At 35.2% G+C, this 22,036-nt stretch overlaps 2 protein-coding genes across 4 annotated transcripts; both read right to left on the bottom strand.

Moving 5' to 3' along the window:
• Nucleotides 1–313: 313 nt before the first annotated feature.
• Nucleotides 314–14,599, bottom strand: LOC107955117 (structural maintenance of chromosomes protein 6B). 3 transcript variants are annotated; one of them, XM_016890834.2, is made up of 29 exons: nt 14,282–14,562; nt 14,050–14,155; nt 13,831–13,964; nt 12,709–12,764; nt 12,296–12,382; nt 11,908–12,228; nt 11,531–11,650; nt 11,027–11,161; nt 10,211–10,287; nt 10,040–10,115; nt 9,010–9,084; nt 8,781–8,885; nt 8,166–8,335; nt 7,964–8,066; nt 7,644–7,756; nt 6,747–6,951; nt 4,987–5,118; nt 4,767–4,881; nt 4,591–4,676; nt 4,407–4,502; nt 4,179–4,315; nt 3,985–4,087; nt 2,427–2,506; nt 2,217–2,295; nt 2,021–2,078; nt 1,697–1,794; nt 1,127–1,221; nt 752–820; nt 314–654 (listed from the first exon to the last, which is right to left on the bottom strand). In XM_016890834.2, the coding sequence occupies exons 1-28, from the start codon at nt 14,436–14,438 to the stop codon at nt 763–765; spliced, it is 3,177 nt and encodes a 1,058-aa protein (XP_016746323.2). In that variant the 5' UTR covers nt 14,439–14,562; the 3' UTR covers nt 314–654; nt 752–762. The 3 variants fall into 3 exon arrangements, with proteins under 3 accessions (XP_016746323.2, XP_016746322.2, XP_016746324.2); XM_016890833.2 differs by having other exon boundaries at nt 314–820; nt 14,282–14,599; XM_016890835.2 differs by lacking the exons at nt 314–654; nt 752–820; nt 1,127–1,221; ... (2 more) ...; nt 2,217–2,295; nt 2,427–2,506 and adding an exon at nt 3,182–3,435.
• Nucleotides 14,600–16,947: 2,348 nt separating this feature from the next.
• Nucleotides 16,948–21,804, bottom strand: LOC107955116 (leucine-rich repeat receptor-like protein kinase TDR). The gene is made up of 2 exons (XM_016890832.2): nt 18,757–21,804; nt 16,948–17,609 (listed from the first exon to the last, which is right to left on the bottom strand). Exons 1-2 carry the CDS (start codon nt 21,461–21,463, stop codon nt 17,185–17,187), a joined length of 3,132 nt encoding a protein of 1,043 aa, XP_016746321.2. The 5' UTR covers nt 21,464–21,804; the 3' UTR covers nt 16,948–17,184.
• Between the last annotated feature and the right edge of the window lie 232 nt (nt 21,805–22,036).

The following is a 22,036-nucleotide window of genomic DNA, read 5'->3' as shown; positions in this document are numbered from 1 at the left end:
TTAGACCAACAGAGATATAAAAACAAAGCATGTGACAACATAGTTCCTCTCAAAATGTAAAATTAAAATATTGGAAATTGAAAAGAGTATAAAAAGTAGTACTTGACGAAATATAAAAACAACAGAATAATTAACACAGAAAAACCAAAATTAAACCGTCAAAACTTAATAAATTTAAACTTAAAAAAATCAGTAAAAAGTTTCCAAATTAAACAAAAAAAACCCCTTCCTGTGCCGAAAAGAAGCCATGAGTGAGTGACTAAAAATTGAGTAAAATTAGATTATTGCTATTTATTATACTAAAACGTGCGTATGAAAAAGTAAAATGATATTCCATAACAAGAGACAGGTTACCGGGGCCGGGCCAGAAATTTAGCTTGTCTTGTTCTTGCCAAAGCAAAAGTCCATAGAGATGGATATATAAATATATTAATTTACATTAAGTTTGCCAAAGTCTGCAAATTCTGCTGGACTGTAAGCCGAGCACCCATGTTAGATTACCTCAATTTGCATAACCCAAAAGAGAACCTATAACTGATTAATGAAGAAGAAAGATAAATCTATATTGAGACATGCATACATCCTTCCCCTGTGTTGATATTCATTTAACTTCACATGTGCTTGAAGCGCGACAAAAACGAAAAACAGAAGCTTCTGAAGTGGGAAGGGAAGGGGGTGGAAGAAAGAGAAAACATGAATACTAATCATACATATATTTAGGGAAGGAGATATAAGTTTAGCTTTGTCTTACTGCAATAACAATCATGAGCGAGGAGCTGCCATCTGCTGTTTCTTTATCCTCTCTCCATTCTTCACATTGCTGTACAAGGAATCAAAATAATCCATATTTGTCAATCACAATCTTCATATTCTTCAATATCAACAACATAATCACAACTTCATATTTTGGCCGAGTGGCAAGTAAATAAGACGATCAGTCTGGCTTCATAACATTATCATGGTCTATGAATTTGAACAGATTGTTGCTGGATATTATCAATTTAACTTGGGAACATAACTGTGCAAAAAAATAAACAGATGGAAAAAGAACTGGGTTGGGGGAGGAGCATCACGTACGCAGAAAGAGGAGAAAACAGACACGCATACACAAAGTATAAACAATAACCTGATATCATGAGGTGTGATAAATATCCATTGGGATCCTTGAGCCAATGCAAACTCGACTAACGTGTCCAGGCTGATTTTTCGGCTAACAGCATCCTGGAGGAAAATATACATATGAATAGGAGTGTGAATGAGACACTAGTACTCGCACACTATTACAGTTCGACTCAAAAAAAATTCAAACTTGATACAGTAATTATAGAGCCGAGCTCGAGCAACTCAAGCTATCGGTCGAACCGAATTCGAACTTAGTAATACTTTGACTCCAACGGCTTCTAAGCCTTATCAAGCTTTTCATATTTTTATATTATTAAATTATGTTATTTCTTTTAATATATATTATTAATCCTAAGTTTAATTCTTGAGATGAACTCGAGTACAAACATCGGCAAACGAGCTTAAGAAAAGATGTTTGACCAAGCTCGAGCTTGGCAGTATTCAGGCTCAGCTCGATTACACCGCTACATATGAATCTGCTCAGTCTATAGTTTTATGCTTCTTGATGGACGATCACATATACCTCAATCCCCAAGGGATAACACACACACCCCAAAGAAAACCCAAATCTCACCATGAACACATCAAACTCATCCATAGCTCGAAATGGGGCTTCAGTCATATCATGAAGAGCCAACGCAAAACATAATGTTGAGAAGGACCGCTCTCCTCCTAATCAACAAATTATCAAAATAACACTAGAGTTAACATTAATCAATTATGAAAATGTCTGACTGCTAATTTGGATGACATGGGAGTAAAAATTTTCCACATAGATACATTTATGCCGGATTAAACACTATTAATGAGGCCACAAGCAGATAAATCTATATTGTGTTGTGAACTTAAAACTCTTATGAACACATTCTAAAAGGTATATGGAACGGAAATATAAAACCTGAGAGCCCTCTTGTATCACGAACGATGGTGCTTGATGCATCTTGAGGCATTTTAACCTGTTAGACCAATAACAGGATCAGAAAATTCCATAATAAAATGCAGAGAACTTTAAACTGGCACGGTGACCTGGTGAAAGACGTAAGTAGTCTATTGAAATTACACCTAAAAGAAAAATAGAAGTTTGATATACTTACCTCTACTGAAAGGGTCTTTTCTTCATAACTAACATTAATGTGTCCACTGATACCTTTCTTTCCCAAATGGCCATTAAATCTAATTGTGAGGATTAACCAACAAGGCATTAGCCATTACCAAATAGTTTAGATGACTCCCCCAACAAGAAGCAATAAAATATATACTCTTAAAGAAGGCAACTTAACAATTGCAAGAAGCATAATACATACTGCCAAGTCAACTCGCGTCTCAGAAGTGATGCGTTACGTTGAAATTTTTTCCAACGTAAGTCGAGAGCTTTTTGACAAGCCTACAAGACAAGAATGACAACAGAAGGAAAAAGGCAAGAAACATTTACCAACATAAAATAAAACTTTATATAAGTAGACAAACAGCGCACAAATAACTTCTTTAAGAATTTACAATGAGCCGAAATAACTTTAAAATAAAATAAGTATCAAATGCCATACAACCTACGAAAAGGTTAAAAAAAGGTTCACATCATAATCCAGAATCACGAATACTAGAAAAGATTATTTGACATTACTAAATAGAGAATTCTACAGAATATAATCTTCATCATAGAAGTACATTAGACAACAACCTTAAAGCTCCTAAGATCTACAAAACAATGTCTAACTGTTATGTGCTAACTCAGGCTAACTATATTGTATGTCAATCACTCTATAATCTTTCTATCACACGTATTAATTCAAACAAAAGACAAGCAACAGATTGTCATCTCCATTCAGCATATATGGATACTTAAATCGAAGGCTGTGACAAAATCAAAACTGAAACAAATCCAAAAATTCCCCACCCAATTTGGGTTACCTATTTTGATCTCACTGAGCAGGCTACAACAATAATGCCATCCAAATCACAGAAACTATACTAACATGTCTTCACTAAAAGAGACAGTTTTTATATCAAACTTACACTGATTTCATGGAAGGTACTGTTTCCCTGGAACCACTGCCCACCCCCAACCAAAAAGAAACCAAAAGAACAAGCTTCTCTTCCTTTGTTGCCGGGACTCTGTGTTATTTTTTGAAGTACCCATGTCCAACACATGGATACAAGGATGTGACCTCCAAGGATCCTTAAATAGACAAAAAAATTCTTAAAAAAATCTAACCATACCCATGTTGGATACATATCCGTATCTGACACACAACCTGGTCAAAGTACCATAGCTTCCCTCTTTCTTTTTCTCTTTCCAGGTCTCTTCCTCTTTCACTGCCAATTTGTTCCTCATGTTGCAATATTTATGATTGCAGATAAGAAGTAACGAAAGAAAATTAATCAACATAATGCAGAGAAGCACTTGATATTAAGACCAGTGGACCATTAAAAGCTTGCACAGAAATGACAAACAGCAGCAAAACCTAGTGCCTCTAGAGCTTCTTTCCCCAGCAAAACGATCATCTTTCCATTGGTTTCTTTCTTACTTACAGAATGTTCAGAGAGAACAACAAGAATATTCTATGACAAATGAATTTCTACAATGCCCTAGACGGCATGGAACTGATCCACTCTGAAAAACTTTCCTTTGTAGTACAACTCATTTCAAAACAAACAGGGCCATGGCAAAAAGAAGCAAACAGAATTATCAAAATCCTCTAGATAGAAGGGGATAACCCTGAAGTAATTAGGAATGAACACCAACAGAAACCACAGTACATCACGTAAAACAAATGTAAAAGCTCAGATCATGGTTAGCAATTTCATTGAATAAGAGTCCAACTGTCAAATTCTGGAGCAAATTGAACAACAGGTGGAACTTACATCTAATCTTTCTCGAAAAGCTTTATAAGTATGCAGTTTCCTCAAAATTCTACGCTCTTTCTCCTGATGCAACATCCTAAGGTCATCAATCGATTCCGAATATCTGCAGAAAATAAAAAGTAAAAATAGAATCTAACTGCAAGCAGATATTTGGGTATTTTACGAGTGAAAACTGGAAAATTAACAGCCCATACTGTTGGCTCTCATGCATAAATCTCTGATTCAGTCTCTTCAGCTTGGCATCCAGTTGCTCAGTTGTGGTTTCATCCCTATCTCCTAAAGCTTCAATATCACTCTCAGGGCAAATAACAGAAGCCTTTTTATAGCTCTCCTGCAATGTCGCCAAGACATAACATGGACTACAAAATTATAAAGACACTCTAAATGATTGGTTCTATATCTAGAAAGACATAAAAATCAACCTTACGATCCTTTTCAAGTTCCAGATATTTTGCCTCCGCCTCCTTGATTTGAGGAAGAACCTTGTTGTTCATAATATTTTCATAATGGAGCTTATTCTGAAACAGAAAATTTGATTAATTCAAATTTCTACACTTTAGTTATAGAAGTAAATGAATAAAAAATTAACTGAGAAGGAAAGTAAACCGCTTCTGCATTGTGTATTTCTTTCTCTATCTCTGTTAACTCCTCCTCTGCTTTCTGAAAGGCTTCAACCTCCCCCTTTGTTGACTCTATAATACACACAAGGAGTAAATAAAATGCAGGTAACGCCACGTTCAGAATTGAAGTAAGCATTTAACATAATATCATTGAAATAATACCCCCTAAATCCTCAAATGATAACTTAAGAGTTCTGGCCTTTTCTTCTGCTTCATTGATCCTATCTTTAAGTGTTTCTAGCAATGCTTCCTTCTTCTTGATCACCATTTTACCATCCTAAATACAATTTAATGAAGAAGATATCATTAGAAAAGGTTTATAAATTAATAGAATTAAAGTATAAAAGCATGATTTGTAAGCCAAGTCAATCATGGAACAAACTGAAATTTCTTGAAGAAGTTCATTAGTAGTTGACTCAGGCAACAGACTAGCATCAACAGCATGTGACTTCTGCATATCCTGCAGTTTCATTCTCTTAGCCATGAACTCTCGTTCCACATCCAAGCGCCTTTTCTGCAGAACACAAAGAAGTAAAGCACGCAACACAGGGCATACTAGCACACATTAACCCAAAAAGAGATGCAGACAACAAAGAGAAAGATTAAAAGATACGACAAGGAAGATGAAAGAAATTCCTACCATTAGTAATTATTACACCCAGGAGCCTATGCAAGGAATTAAGGCGCAAAAAGTCAGCAATGATGACGCAAACTTACTTTTCAAGGTAAAAGACATTATGTAGAAGTGTTATGAAACCATAGAAATAAAATATTTTAATCTATTTTAAGTAATAGATGTATGTTCTACAAAATATATAAACATCATAGTTAAGCACTAATACAAGCATAATTTGAGAACAATACATCTAAAAACTGAATACACTAATAGGACATGACACAACAGTCAACTTAAAGATTCTCAAAATTGTAGTTAAAGGCTCTTACTTGTAATATCAACCAGATATTGAAGTAAAATGAAGTGATTAAGTGACGTTCTTCATTCATGGCCCAATTTAATAACTAACGTAAGTAACAGATATTGAAGTAAAAAGTAATGAATCTAGATTGCAACAGATAAGGAATATTTCATGCAACTCGGTTTCCACTCTTCACCTTCTACCATTGCCTCTATCCTTCATCTTCTTAAACCTCAATAATTCAACAAATTAACAAGGAATGAATGAATCTTAATATGGAATTCATTAGTTGTTTGGTTTTATAAACTGTGGCTTCTTATTCTTCCTCAATTGATTAAACTCTGTAGACTTCACAATTATATGTTTCAGAGAAAAATCTGAGAAAAAGTCCCTTCTACTTTGGTGACCCAACCTTGTCTGTTTGTATATTGACCATGACCATTTTCTTTTCTTTTTTTAAAGAATTATTTTTTGGTGTGTTCACGCATGTCCGATATGAATCCTGCTGTTCCAGCAGTATGGCCAAGTTGGACACCGGCATGAGGATGCCATATCCTTCAAATTCTGTCTACAGGTCTAAAATCACATGCAATTAAAAGACATGTAACTTCGAAATCAATAACATCATGAAGCCAAGAAAGCTGGAATTGTGTTTAGCCCCCCGAGGGACAAATTTATTGAGACAGCACAATATCGCAAATCAGACTCATGTCCATGTGCTTCCAATAAACAGCAATGCAAAGGAAAAGTTGCAACATGCTTTTAGACTAGTATTACGCTTCAAATAGAATTTTAAATAAAAGCGGAAAAAATTATAAGCATCCAACCTAACACCAATTGGTAATGGCCGGTAGAGCTCGACTCGAATATAAGACAGCAGGAAACCCAATAATTAATATATGTGAAATAACACCACTTAACACTACCACTCATTTGTAACTCAAGTCCAAAAAGGGCCTAAACAAGGGTAACCTCACAAAGGGTCATCAACCACATACAGGATTAGTCAAGAATAACATAACACACCTAGGTTTTAATACCACGTTAAGAAGCATCCAACCAAAACCAATTGATAATAATTGGAGGGGCAAACATCATTATAAAAGCAAAGAAAACCCAAATTTTGATAAATGTGGGATAATACCACTTAATAAGAAGGGAAAGGAAATGAAATAAATTTCAAAAAGGAAAAAATATCGGCACCCAAATTTTAACACATTATTACCTTCTTATTATCTAGCTTCCTGTTAAAATCCTGAACCTTTTTCTCTAGCTCCCTCTTCCTACTTTTGCACTGATCAATATCTTGTTGAATATTTGACACATGACTTTCAAACTCCTTAACTTGATCACCAAAAGAACCCCGAAGACGGCCAATTTTAAGATTTTTGTTTATGGGAAGAACTGTCTGGACTGAACCCCGTGAAAACCTGAGAAATCAGAAAAAATCCAACTAAATCACTTAAAATGCAAGTTTAGCTGGTGGGAATTATAACAATCACATAAAGCATCCAAAATTACAACACCCTGTAACCAATTCCATACTAGGTCAATTTCAGTAATAAAGCCAGCACTTGGTCATTCCTGTAACCTTTTCTTATACATATCTTTTGGTGCAACTACATCTGGATGGGATTGTTTGACACATGAGATGGCAGGTTTGGCTAGCTAATATAACGAAAATGTATTGGACTGCAAAACCAGAAATGAAAATTCAACCACATCCAACAACATAGAATTTTAATTAATCAAGTTATTTTAAATTCTTAAACTCCAAGCTTTTTCAATTATATTTTATGAATTCAAAATAGCTTTTTAGGATAAATGTAAGTTTTGAATTAAAGATGAGAACAATCTTAAGATTTGAGAACGGAACTAATTTTCTTCAGTTGGAATTTGACAAGAACCAACATAAAAGAATGATCTAAGATCTTAGATTTGTGCCTTCCATATTCAGCACAGCTTTAAATCCTCCTAAACAATATATTTAGATTCACAATCCAAATTAAACCCTCACTCCCATCAAAAATTGGTTCAACAATGACCATTAATGAACAGTAGGAGTAAATAAAAAAGATAATACATGAGAACATGCAAAAGATATAAAATTAGTTCGACTTACATTTTAAACCCATCTAGGGTAAAAACCTCCAACATATTTGGTATTCTTTGATCAAATGCGACAGCTCTTCCCATATTGTAATCTTTGACAAGAACTTGCCTCTCAGCTTTACACTGAAAATACAGAGAAAGTGCAACACATAAACCAGCAGTAATAGCTCCTTAAGAACAAGTATGAGAAAGATTCAAGGACCAAGCTCATTGATTCCTGCCAAACTAACAAACCTCTGCATTGTGAATAAGGTAATAGAAGTCCTAAAAGAAATGAAATAGGTAGAGAAGGTTCTTAAAAACAGAAACTTATGAGAGACATAAAATTACCACATCTACCAAGACATTGTAGATGGTAGGATTATCTGAATGTAAAACAGATAGAGTAGTTGGGTGGCTCGTCTGGGGGAGTGAATGATTTGGTATTATCAACCTACAATGAAAGCAGAACCAAATATCAAGACGGAAACTGTAGTAAAACACCAGTGCTATAGGAGGCTTTTTAAGAAAATTAGAATTCTCATCCTTTCACCTTGGCCTTGAAAACCTCTGTATGACAATTGGAAAGAAGTTATATCTTGCCTCCCTTGCACATTTTCTAAGAGCACAAGCATCCTCAGAATTTGTAACAATGAATGCATTTAGCATCTTCCCAATAGCTCGTTCAACAGCAGGAGCCCATGTATCACCATTGACCAATGTCTGCAATGCAATAACCACAAAGCTAACAGTTGCCAAAAAGTTGTCCAGAGTTTACACAATATGGAAGCAGTGATACCTATGGTTGTACTTATAGCAAAAAACAAAAATGGAAAAAATTTGAAACTAAAAAGCCTCTGAAATCGGAAAATAAAAGAACTAGGTTCAGATAAGAAAAACCCACTTATTTTTCCAGCAAAAGCTTCAATACAATTCCTGCAAGCAATTGTTCTTTCAGGTATGAAATCCTAAATTGTCTATACCATTAACATGGCAAAAGAAAAGTTCAATGATGTTCAAAGATTTCTTGAGATAGGAAAACTTGAAAAAGATCCAGCATTCTGCAGCCAACACCAAATGGACAAGCAGATCTTATACTATCAAACAAAGCTCTAGACATTTAGTTCCTTCGCATACAAAATTTCTGTAGCAATTTCCCATTACTCACCACATGAGCACCAATTGGACCAATTGGTGGCATGCTAAATGCCTTGTGATGCATCTCAATTTCACGTAGAAGACGTAGCACTCCGTCACCACCAAAGGCAGTGACCTGTCAAAGAAACATGGAATAGAATTACAGTTGAAAGATGCTCTTAAAAATGTTCAGGGGAAAAAAGCACATCCATCCTCATTTGTTTCATCTAAAACCATAAAAAACAAAGAGTTGCCCAGACCTTGTTGGTTTGATGTAGACGGAGCTCACAAATTTGATGATGAACTTCACGCTGCTTTCTTTCGTAGTAATTAATCTATAAAAGGGAAAACAGGATCAGTGATGTGAAGTAATTCAAGAGGAAACTATTTCTATAGGCTAAGAGAAATTAAGAATGAAATTAGAAGAACTAAATCTGGAACAAAAGAACAATAAAAGCAATTTGCAGATGTCAAAAATAACTCCTCTCCACACAACTGACCAGGTTAAAAAATTAACTGCAGTCAGGAGTAATAAGACAAGGGTATTTTGAAGCAATAAATTGAGAATGTTCCAAAACCCTTACTTGGCATGTTAAAATGCAAGACCTTCTTATGTTCCACAGTCACTTATCCTCTAAAACCTTTACCAGCTAAAGACACCATTGAAGGTTATACTTTGCAAATGTCTAGCTATCAAACATAACAGCAACAGTAACTAATATCACCACAAAATAAAACATTGCATTTTACAACTCACATTAAAACATTTCACATGTGCACATAGGGACCGCACAACTATGCAAACTCCATGTGGCCATTTCAAAGTACAAGCAGAAGCTGAACTGTCCCAAAATCAGAGAGACTTCTAGGAGCTATAACAATATAATAAACTTATAAATGAATCTCCAGAGAAAAAAAAATTTGGAGGGGGGGGGGGAGGGTTTAACCCCACAAACAGTTTGCAATTGTTGCCTGAATTTTGAGCTACACTGCATTACTGGGAAGAGCATTAGTGAATTAGAGTGACTCATTGACAGAAAGAGCAATAACAAAATTGATCAAGGCTAAAGAATATTGACTGAATGCTCTTCCTTCGGCAAGCTAAGAGGTACAACTTGAGTAAGGTTACAACTAAAGAGAATATCCAGCATAGAGCATGATACTCGAAATCAGTACCATAATCTTCTTCTGGGGTCATATTGTAAAATCATAACTCACTACCAAAGAGTCAAAACAGAAAAGCAACCTCACATTCATATAAAACTTAATAATCTCAGAACTTCCCCCTACCTCATCATTAATCTTCTTCATTGCATCCATTTCTGCTGAAATCTGTTCTGATAAAGTATTCTCCTCATCCTTCAAACTGTAAGGTAATTGAATTTTAAGGGTCAAGGCAGATCTAAAACAACAAGGTGGTAACAGGAGCATAATGAATAAGGAAATGAAAAAGTGGATAACCTAGAGAGCAATGACTGGACATTATCAACAGCATATTCCAGTTCCTTAATCTGCTCTTCTATTTCTGATTCTTCAGCCTGCAGAACCACAAAAGTAAAAATATAAATCCCCCAACCCAATGAACTATGCCAAAATTAAGCAACCATTGACCTACCACTCTATATTAGGAGACCAAACTAGTTGTATAACAACTAGATTAAGGGTGGGTTTGGATGGGCGATTGAGTGCGGTGTGCTTTGCTTACTTTTTGTCTCACGCTACAGTAAAAATATAAATCTCACCACCACCGCTGTTTTTACACTAACCGCAAGTAAACGCACCGCCCATCCAAACTCACCCTAAGAATAATCAAATAAAGACCCAGACAACAGAAGCATCATGGTAGTACTCTCTTCAGTTGGATGGGGAATGTTATTCAGCAATACACCAAAGACAACCCCATTTTAACTGTTCGAAAAATTAGTACATTAAAAGGCAATGTTTCTCGAACCAAACATCTTTCATACTTACAATGGTTGAATATAAGAACAAAAGCTTGCAAAGCATTAATCACTGCACTTTTATATTGCTACCAATGAGAAAGGTTATCATGAAATAGAGGCCAAAGTTAACAAAAACATAGTATGGGCATGTACTTAGAACTCAGAATACATATATCCTTCAAAAGATATCAAATTTTAAAAAGTGCATGTAATACACGAATATTATGTAAGAAAAACCATAAAATTTACACATTTTATTTCAAAATGAATATAACTCATCAGTAGTCAAAATAACAACTTAACAAGTCACATGGAAGAAAAAACTATGAAAGACCTGTGTATTTCTAATATGTTTATCCTGAATATCACGGGCTTGCTCTTCAAGCCTCCTAACATCATTCCTCATCTTGCGAATTTGCTTAGTGCCGCGGCGATGCTCTTCTTCAAGCTCAAGTTTTTCTTTCCTTGCCTAAGAGAAATAAAGAGTGAACAGAACTCTATAAATATTATAGTCAGACCAATGATTACACAGCAAACACATGAAAGCTTACGCAGAAATTATAGGATGTGATGACAGATTAAATGAACAGACAAGAAATAACAAGAGTTCTTTATGAAAACTCAAAATTCAGCTTTTTATTCCTATTAAACTATGACTAAACCAATTGAAATAAAAAGTCGTACAACATTCACTCTCAGTTAAAGATTAAAAAAATAAACTGATAATAAGTCTAGCAACAACATAAAGGCTAATCAAGCAATCCCCTAAGGATTACAGCACACATAAATTATTCAACCTGTCTTTTGAAAGAACAAAGATTGAAAACTATTCATGTACCGAGCAAAGAGCGTCCCACAATTCATCTTTCTTTCTTTTCACTTCAGATGTTTTCTCCACCAAAGATGCAACTTGAACTTTCTTCTTCGAAAGGCGTTCCAACAACTTCTCCAATTTATCCTGCAAGTGATCAAAGAATTCCATTGTCGATGAATGAGAGCTAAACTTATGGAAGACTAGCTTAAAGTAAGAGATTAAAGACAATAATAAACATTCATTATCATGACTCGGGCAGAGAATATCAGACTAGTAACCAACCAACAGATACGCAAAGTTGTTCTTTTGCTATGTATTTAAAGACTAACAAACGACTTCTAACAATAGCACAACAAGGACAAGTTGTTATGACATGTTTGACACAAGAAATTATTACTCACTAATGTTGAATCAATTTTAGCTTGGCAAGTGGGAATGCGCTTTTTCAGTGTTTCAATGTTCTTTGCTTGCTCTTGTAATCGCTTATCTTCATCGTACACCAATGACCAAGCAAGCTTTTTCCTTAACAGCTGCACCTCCTGTGAAATCTGTTCTACACGCTTTATGTTTTCAATCTTTTCTTGCAGTTCACTCAATTCAAGCTGTGCAGGTCTTATCAATTTTTCCAACTCATCTACAAGAGCACATGCATCCTTCAATTGTTTAATAATACTTTGTAAAAGCTCATCAACTTGTTGAAGAAGCGTAGCCTTGAAAAAGAACTGAGTGATAAATAGTGTCAGCATGATGCCCAAATGGTTCATTTCAGAATAAAATTCGTAACATTACCTTGAATTTATCTCTGTCATTCCCAGAGTGCAAAAACTCCCTGCTTTTGTCTTGACTCATAATAACACACGGATTCTCGACATCAATCTACGGGAGTAGAATGCAAATTTTCAAATATCTGTGTAATTAGGCTGAAAAGAGAGTATAGTTTTCAAACTAAGTGTGAAATCAAAGTAAAATGGTTGTCAGTAATTGATAGACATGGAGAATACTGTTAGGAGGAAAAACACGATCATGGTCCGGTGTTCTGCACCATCAAACATTGTCATAAATGCAACCCCATTTGACAATTAAGATTTCATCATGTCGCATCTTAGACCAAACAAATTAATGACAGACCATGTGCTATCAAGAAAACAACAAAATGATGCAGATAAAGAATTTAAAGCATAGTTCTTAGGCAAAACACTCACATTGAAATGTTCAACCAGCTCACGAAGGTCCTCTTTGCGGCTAGCAACTTTTCTACCTGTCCAATGCCTCAGGTGTAAGAGAAGATAGAGCAAATACAATAACCACTTTAGCATCACATTTGCAACAAAAACACTAAACAAAAGAAACTCATGAGATGATTAGTACAACACATACAAAACATCGGCTATTAAAGGAACTATTAAGACACCAAACTACTAAAGCCACGTTTAGCATTTCTTTCGGCTGTCCAAAAGCACTTTTTAACAGTAAAGGCAATACTAAACAATCAGCTTTTAGCTTTAAACCGGCTTTTCAAATGCTCTCTTCAATCCAAACCAAAAAGCTGAAGTTAAGTGCTTTTGGCTATTGAAAAAGTAGTTTTGATGTGAAATTATAAAATCATCTTCTTCATTTATGTTGGGCATACAATTACATTCAAACATTAAAAACTCCCTCTTTCCAATTGAAACATCGTACATCGTAGGTGACATTTTTGGGGTCAAACTTCTAAATTATTTTAAATATCTTAGTTAATTAAATTTTACAAAAACTATATTTAAAAAATACTTCATTGAAAATTTTTATAATATGGTTTTTAAATTTTTATCCCTTCTAAAGAATGAGAAGCCAAAGTTGAAATTTTTTACCGCTAGAAGTTAAAATGTGACACATTCAGGGGAACAAAAAAGTATTTATAATATCTATATTGAATATACAATTATTTTCTCTTTCAAAATTTATATGATAATATGAAATATATAGTATTATATTTAAATTTGTAATGATTATGTTTGTATGAAATTTTAATACTTAAAATATGGTTTAGATATTCAAATTAAATTTTAAAACAGTTTATATTAATTGCTTAAAAAAATTTAGATTTATACTTCATATATCATAAATAACAAATTTAAATAATATTTAAACTAATTAATTTTTTAAATTCAAGAGTATATCTAAAACATACATTTAAATCTCACTTACTTTTCGATAGTAATACTAAACATTTGAAATGAAGAGGCATACTTTTTCACAGAACGTTTCAAAAACACTTCACTGCAACAACAATACAAAAAATAGCCCTAAAGCAAATTGATATCACAAGGGAAAATGATCCAAACCTTGTCGATCTTTCAAAACAGTGGAACTCGTAGTGTCAGAAATCCTGCGTTCAATAATTATGGTATCACCAAAAATTTCTGGCTTAAAAGAATCAACTCCTTCGTTTTTGATATCCACTTGAACAGTAGCATAACTGAGAATTAAAATGTATATAAGATATATATCACACAGATTACCCATCACTAAACCAAGGAAAAATTAAAGGCAAAAAAAGGAACCTGCAACCAGTTTTTATGAATTCTTTCAACTTAGACGCTCTCTGAGTTTCTCTAGCGCGGCAGCCAAACGCGATACATAAAGCGGTCAGTATCGCGCTCTTCCCGCCTAAGAACACATAAACCAAACATGTTGCTCGTATTACAAAATTTTCACGCAACATAATTCAAGACGCAAGATGTATAAATATATATATATAAAGAGAGAGAGAGAGAGGGAGGAAGTGATATGTACTTCCGTTTTGACCGGTGATGAAATTAACCCACTCGCCGAGTTCGATTTCGAGACTATTGTGGCACATGAAGTTCTCTAACCGGATCCTCCTAATGGTACCCGCCCCGGATCGTTGAGCGCCATACATCTGACCGGAAAAAACCCTAGAACTACTCATGGTTGTATCCTGGGGTCTCCCGACCACCAAAACCCTAGAATCACGAGAAACGGAAAAATTAAAGTCCCGAACGAAGACAGTACAAGGAAACTTGCCCTTGACTCTTGAAATGGGGAGGTGTTTAAGGCGGGAAAGAAAAGGGGTGCACCACTCGTCTATCTGACAATGAAGAAGCCCAGGCCCGATGCCTACATTAATAGTAGATTTTAAGCCGGTTTAGTTAAAGGTGGACCTGATATTGAACCCTAAACTTTTTTCACAATAATGGGCTCAGATCCGCTGATCTGCATATGAGCTTTCCCTTGAGCAAATATTTTCATAGCAAGTGTTTTGACCAAAAACGATATGCATGTATATTTTTTGGAACTATGGATGAACATCATCCTTGTGAGTTTGTCATTGATGCATTTAGTCTGCGTTTCAATCCAACGTATCTATAGTGTGTTGGGATTTTGTGAAATTTTTACATTGATGCATTTAGGTTACCTTCCGATCCAACATACCTATGATGTGTTGAGATTTTGTGAAACTTTTATTTTTATTTTTTTACAAACTGGTCACACTCATATGTAATTTTCAATTAGTGAAGTTGATTTAATGAATTCACTAGACCTTCAGTGAATAGGACCATTTTCCATTTTTCACTATTTAAATATTAGTTTTATTATATTAATTTTTAATGTAAATGTAATTTTAATTATTATTTAAAATAATAGAATTTTAATAAATTTGGTTAATCAGTAAAAAAACTTTTAATAATTTAATATATAAATATAATTTTAATCATACACTTATTTTATCTAATGTCTTTAAATCATTTTCTACTTTCACCTCATTATCACCACCACGTTATCTAAATACATATCTCATCATTGATTTTTAATCTCTCTACTATAATAGTTAATACACTCCTATTTTTAATCTCATTGAAATTAATCTCATCGCCCATCGCCCATCCAAACTATATGTTGCAGTCCTGACAAGCTTTATATTAAAATTAAATATTTTTATTCTTCAAAAAATATTTTCTTTTTTATAATTTTTAATTTATTTTTAAAATAATATATAACATAAAATACTATCATATCAATATCATATACACTTGATATGCGACATCATCAAAATTAGTTAAATTAGTTAAATCGTATATTATCATAGTCGTTATAGGATTTAATGTTCAGTAATGGTTCCTCTTCCTCAAAAGGGTTAATATATTCTCTTAATTTGATGTCTTAATTGAATGGAAAAAAATCACAAGAAATTAAGTTTTTTTTCCTTAATGCAATGACTTTTTTAACCTTTAAGGCAAAATTTCCGAACCAATATTGTCACGAGTAGTGCTTAGCATAAAGTATGCTTACTCGGTACATAATGAATTGCTTTTTAAGTTAGCATCATTATAATAGGGTATTATGGTAAATTTTAATTGAAAATATTATCAATTAAACCTGTTTAAAGGTTAGATTATTCGGCTGAATTTAAAGAATCGTTTGAAATATAAAAAAATTAGATAAAAAATATGAGGTTCGGAAAAAGGATTTGAACAATATTTAAGGTCCTTTTGCACTATAAAAAATATCTGGCATAGGATAGATCCAACTTAGTTATATATTTTTATATTTTAAACTTATTAATTATTTAGGTGGTGTTTGAAATCCATTTAGTAATTGGATTTGTATGTAATTGCTTGTAATTATACAAGGATATCAATTGATGAGTCTCGCTGAATTTGATGTAATTAGAGCATCACAATTACACTTTCCGATTCTCTCATTATTAGGAGAGTGTGAGAATTTGAATAATTATGTAGGTAATAACACTCAAATTCAATTTTTTTTTAAAAATTATACAAGTTATAGAATTCTCTTATAAGCATGAATATATGTATTCATGTTTGGGATGATTACGATCAAAATCTTTTAATATTATGAATCCTAAAAGATTCTATTATAAAATAATTTGTGTATTTTATAAAATTATACAATTTTTTATTCACACTAAAAAAATAGAGATATGCAACTTTTTATAAAAAAATAAATACGGCCTAGATTGGATTTGGATAAAAAAATTGAACCCATATTTTAAATTGGATTGAACCTGGCCAAAGAAAATGTACATAGCAACATTGTCTAGATCTTATTGATAAAAGTACCACGAAAACTCTTATATTAATCTACTTATGTTAAATCAAACAGTGAATCAGTCATTCTGTTGAAATTATTATTAAAGAACTAAGTTCTAAAATACAAAAGTAAACTTCAAACGAAAGAAGTAACTTACATTTTTATCCAAATAATTTATTTGGGAGTTTATGATGGAGAACAACCATAAAAATGTGTGTTTTTCTGTTGGCTAACAATAAGATTTATAGGAGAAATGAACCTTTGCTTTATAAAATTTACCTTTATTTTTTTCCTTTTAACTTCAAAGTTGATGTCATTTCACATACTAGTCCAAAAACTTGTCTTTTTAATTCATTTTATGGGTCCTTACTTAGTGGTAAACATCATTAGCACTCTTCAAATATAATTAAGCTGCAATATCAATGTCATTATAGTACTGATTCAAAGATAACACCAGAGAAATTAGAGCAATAACACTTGAAAATTCCATTAAAATAAAAAGGAAAATGAAAAAAGAAAATCGCTTCTCCTATACCAATTCCCCACCATTTTTAAAAATAACCCCCCCCCCCCACAAAAAAGAAAGAAAGAAAGAAAGAAACCCTCGTAAAAATAATCATATATTAACATTCGACAGTAGCCTTTTGTGCTAAAGAATCGTCAGTCCCATCAGCACCAACACGAACCACATTGCCTCCATTAACTACACTCTCCAGCATTTTCCTCTTGGGTTTGGCTTCTTGCAGCATCAGCACCACATCCCTCATCGACGGCCGGTCCGCCGGGTTCCGGCTGGTGCATAGCAATGCAATTCTAAGCATCTGCATCATTTCTTCCCTCACCGATGCACATGATGCCCCTGCATTTTTATCCAAAATGTCAATAACTCCGTTTTTGTTCTTGATTTTAGACCTCACCCAATCCACAATGCTGTTCCCATCTCCAAATTCTGAATCCACCGATTTTTTTCCACTTAAAATCTCCATCAACACCACCCCAAAGCTGTAGATATCACTCTTTTCATCAACTTGGAGAGTATAAGCATATTCTGAAATTTAAAAAAAGAAAAAAAAAAGCAAACGTTAATGATTTAGCGGAGAAACAAACATGATCATATCACAAGCCACAAAAATCCAAAACGAAGGCTGAAAGTCAAACAGGTAATGCTAAGGAAAATGATACAAATCAAAGGGTTTGACAAATTTCTCTCCGGGGCCCATTCTATAAGAAGCATCATTACAAGGATTTTAAAAAGAAATGTAAGTGTCACGCGCAAAAGTGCGTCATCGGCTGTGCAAACAAGTTACAAAAACCGCGCGGTGCCGAAAGAAGCGAAACCGAAAGGGACTTTGGCTGGTTTAGGGTTGGTTTGTTGTGCGCACTAAGCTCCACATAAAAAGTCTATTATTAATTATAAACTTATGGTGTTGTATGGTCTGGAATGGAAAGCTAACAATGTATAGGTTTTTCCAGAACAAGATTAAAGCACTTGTTTTTTTGTTCTTGAATTGTAAAAGCAAAGTATGCACTCAATAACAACAAAGAGAAGCAAATCATGGGAAGATACAGTAAAGATATCAGAGTAAGAAAAAAAGTGAGGTTAATGCCTACACTTTTGGACCCAAAAAAGTAATAGTAATAAGTGCACTAACCCCACCCAACAATATGACAAGTGTGTCAATGTCAATTTTTAATTCTAGTATTCTAACTAATGCAATCACTTAACTATATGTTGTCAAATCATAAAAGAGGTCAATGACGAAATCATGTTGTTTTATCAAGATAAACATCATTATTTAAATTAATGATCCAATGTTTTTTAATTTTATTTTATTTTACATTAGATCGCTGTTAATTATTAGCTAAAATATAAAGTTGACTAGTTAATATAATGGTGATAGCTAGTATGGACCCATTAGTTATGGTAAATCAACAAAAGGGAAGAATAAGATAGATTCACCAAACCTAGCTCTAGCTGAAAAAGTTGGCATTATCCTCGAGGCTTAATATTTTTAATGGACATACAAAGCGAAAAAGTCTACCAAACTAACAAACAAAATTCATATTATGTACTAACTACCCCAAACAATGTATTAATGTTTAATATCTTTTACTAACGTGCACCAAATATTACGCGCAGGATAGCAAGATTCCACAGTGCTAAACTAAAATATGAGTCAAATTAAACAACGCACCTGGAGCAATGTAGCCATAGGACCCAGCAATGACGGACATGGACTCGTCACTTTGGATCAACTTGGCAACCCCGAAATCTGCCACTCTGGCCTCCATCTCACCGTCCAATAAAATATTACTGGGCTTGAGATCACGGTGGACGATCACCGGATCACAGTCATGGTGAAGATAACAAATACCTTGAGCCACTCCAAGAGCGATTTTGTACCTTGTCACCCAATCCGCCACCAAGTTCTCCCCTTTATTCTTACCATGCAACAAGTCGTCCAAGTTCCCGTTTGGCATGTACTCGTAGAGCAGCATCGTGCACTCCCTGTTGCTGCAACACCCTAACAACCTCACTATGTTACGGTGCCTCACGTTCCCCAGCACGTCCACCTCCGCCAACACCCCTTTCCTCCGTCTGATGTTGTCTTTGTGCTTACCCCATAGCTTCTTCACCGCTATGATCTCGCCACCTGGCATCTCTGCTTTGTACACTGTTCCCGTGGAACCCATCCCTATGATCTTATCCGTCATGGACAGGCACTCTAGCACATCATCAGCCGTGAAATTCAACCGCTGGAAAGCGGTCAATCTCCACGGACCGATTTCGCGATCGTCGCTGAACCTACGGCTGTAATTTGCGTGGAAACAACGGGTCCCAGCTACGAGAACAAACAAACCAATCCCGAAAGCGGCTGCCATAATCCAAACGATAGCTCCAGCCGTTTTCTTTGGCTGCTGCTGCTTGTTACGAACTTCCATGTCACCTGCGGCCAACGCCTCAGCCGGGCACGGTTTCGCTAAAATTCTGCCGCAAAGTCCGTCGTTGCCGGAAAATGAGGAAGGGTGTAAGTTGGGAAATATTGGACCGGACGATGGGATCGGGCCGGTTAGCAAATTATAGGAGACATTGAAATTTTCTAAAGTGCTACAGTTTTCGAAGTTCGAAGGGATAGTTCCAGTGAGCATATTACGGGAAAGATCAACTGCAGTTATTGAAGGAAGCGTCGATATTTCCCATGGAATTATTCCAGTAAACAAATTGCGGCTTAAATTCAAAGACAAGAGCTTTTCACAATGATCAATGTCCCAGGGGATGCTTCCGTTTAGAGAATTACCTTGGAGCTCGATTTTGTACACGTTTTTACAGCCGATGAAGTCTGGGATTTTGCCTGTTAGCTTGGCTGAACTGGCCGAGAAAATCTGCAAGCTCGGTGCACCCCAAATGTTGCTCGGCAATACGACGTTGAAAGAGTTCTCGGAGATGTTGAGGAACTGTAAAGTTGGTGCATAGCCAAGATCATGAGGAATCTCACCGGTGAAGTTGTTCTTACTCATGTCCACGAACGTAAGGTTTGTTAGGAGTCCGAAGCCATATGGGATGGTACCGTTGAGAAGGTTGTTTTGGATTCGGAACCTTGAGAGTGACGTGCAGTTTACAAGGCTTGCCGGGAGCTCATGCGTGAACATGTTGTTAAAAAGGATGAGCTTGAAAAGCCTGTTTCCATAGCAAAGATTTGGAGGAATTGGACCCGCGAGAGAGTTCGACGAGACATCAAGACTTAGCAACTTCCCATTTGAACCTAGTTTCTGTGGGAGAATGCCGCTCAGGTTGTTGTTCCAGAGAAGTAAAGTGCTGAGATTTGGTAACTCACCGATGCCTTTTGGGATTGTACCAGAAAGGTTGTTGTTAATTAAGCTCAACCATGTTAGCTCCGTTAAGGAAGATAACCCTTCTGGAATTGTTCCACTGAGTTGGTTGTCGGATAAATCAAGGACCTTGAGAGCTTTCAACTTGGTGTAGCTCTCCGGGATTTCACCTGTGAAGCTGTTCTTGAAAAAGTATAAAACTTCTAACTTAGTTAAATTGCCGAGTTCTTTCGGAAGTGAACCTGAAAGAGTACAATTCGAGATGTCCAAGTACTTGAGGTTGGGTAACAGTGCAAATTCTACTGGTATGGTGCCTGAAAAAGCATTGTAGCCAATCTCTATGCGCTCAAGCTGAGTCAAGAACCCAAGTTGACGCGGTAAAGTGCCTTGTAGTGCATTCCCTGCCAAGTCAAGCAGCTTTAACCTGGTAAAGCTTCCATAACCAGCTGGTATTTCACCTTCAAAATAGCTGCCCCCAAGATTGAGCTGTTCCAAGAACCGTAACCGTACAAACTCTTGCGGTAATGGACCCCTGAAATTGTTGCTGTATGCATTGAAGACTTTCAAGAACCTAAGCTTAGAAACCCCGGGCGGGAACATTGAGTTGAAGGAGTTGTGGCTTATATCAAGAGTTCTAAGTTCACTGAGTTTAAAAATAGCTGGTTGGAGAGGCCCATCAAAGTAATTCCCACTCAAATTCAAGTTCACCAAGCCAGTCAAATACCTTATTTCCGGGGGAATAACACCAGAGAGATTGCGACGAGAGAGATCAAGAGACGTGACTTGAGCTGTTTTAGGATTGCACTTGACACCTGACCATGCACACCAAACCGGGTCTTCAAAACTAGGCTTGGAAAACGTGGGAGTAGGGTCCCAATCTCCAAAACTTGAAAGAGGGTCTTTGAGGGATGATTTTAACGACAGAAGAGAAACCAAAGGGAGTGGAGGTGGTGATGCAGAAGCCGAGAAGACAAGCAGAGATGATGTCAGTAAATACAAGAACAATGGGAGCAGAGATGGGAGAAAAGGAGGTTTCTTCATGGTTATGTGAAATAGGGAAGTGAAAGACATATGGAGCTGTTTTAGAGAAGCTTGGTGTTTACAGAAGGTAAATTTAAGGGAAAGGAGGGTTTGATGGAGAGAGATTCATGCTCTCTCAGGTTGCTGGGTGCATGGGAGGTTTCATCATTATCATTTACTTATGTTTTTTTTCCTCGATTGGTAACAGCAAAGAAATTGTGAAATAAAGAAAGAGATGAGAGAAACTACAACTTCAACTTCCTTGTATACTATATAATCAATTTCTTTCTGCTTTTTCTACTGCTACATGTTTCTCTTTATTTGCAACAACTTCAATATCTCTTTCTCTTTATTTCTTTCTCTCTCTCTCCCTCACTTCTCTGTATTTGTGCTTTGTCTGCTAAAATATTATCTCTATTTATATTTGATATATTGAAAATTTTAGATTTATCATAAGAATAGGATCGAAAATATTTGATTTTTCGTTTAATTATTACAAAATTAGTGTTGAGTACATGTCATTTGTTGAATCGATTAAATTATATAAAAATATTTGAATAATAGAAATTGATTTTTTCTGTAATAATATCTCAAATAATTTTGAATATCAAATAATTTTTTGAT

Source organism: Gossypium hirsutum, chromosome D12, assembly GCF_007990345.1.
Source record: "Gossypium hirsutum isolate 1008001.06 chromosome D12, Gossypium_hirsutum_v2.1, whole genome shotgun sequence".
In the NCBI taxonomy this organism is placed as follows: domain Eukaryota; kingdom Viridiplantae; phylum Streptophyta; class Magnoliopsida; order Malvales; family Malvaceae; genus Gossypium; species Gossypium hirsutum.
Note: the sequence above shows the minus strand (reverse complement) of the source record. Positions and strands in the feature narration are given on the sequence as shown.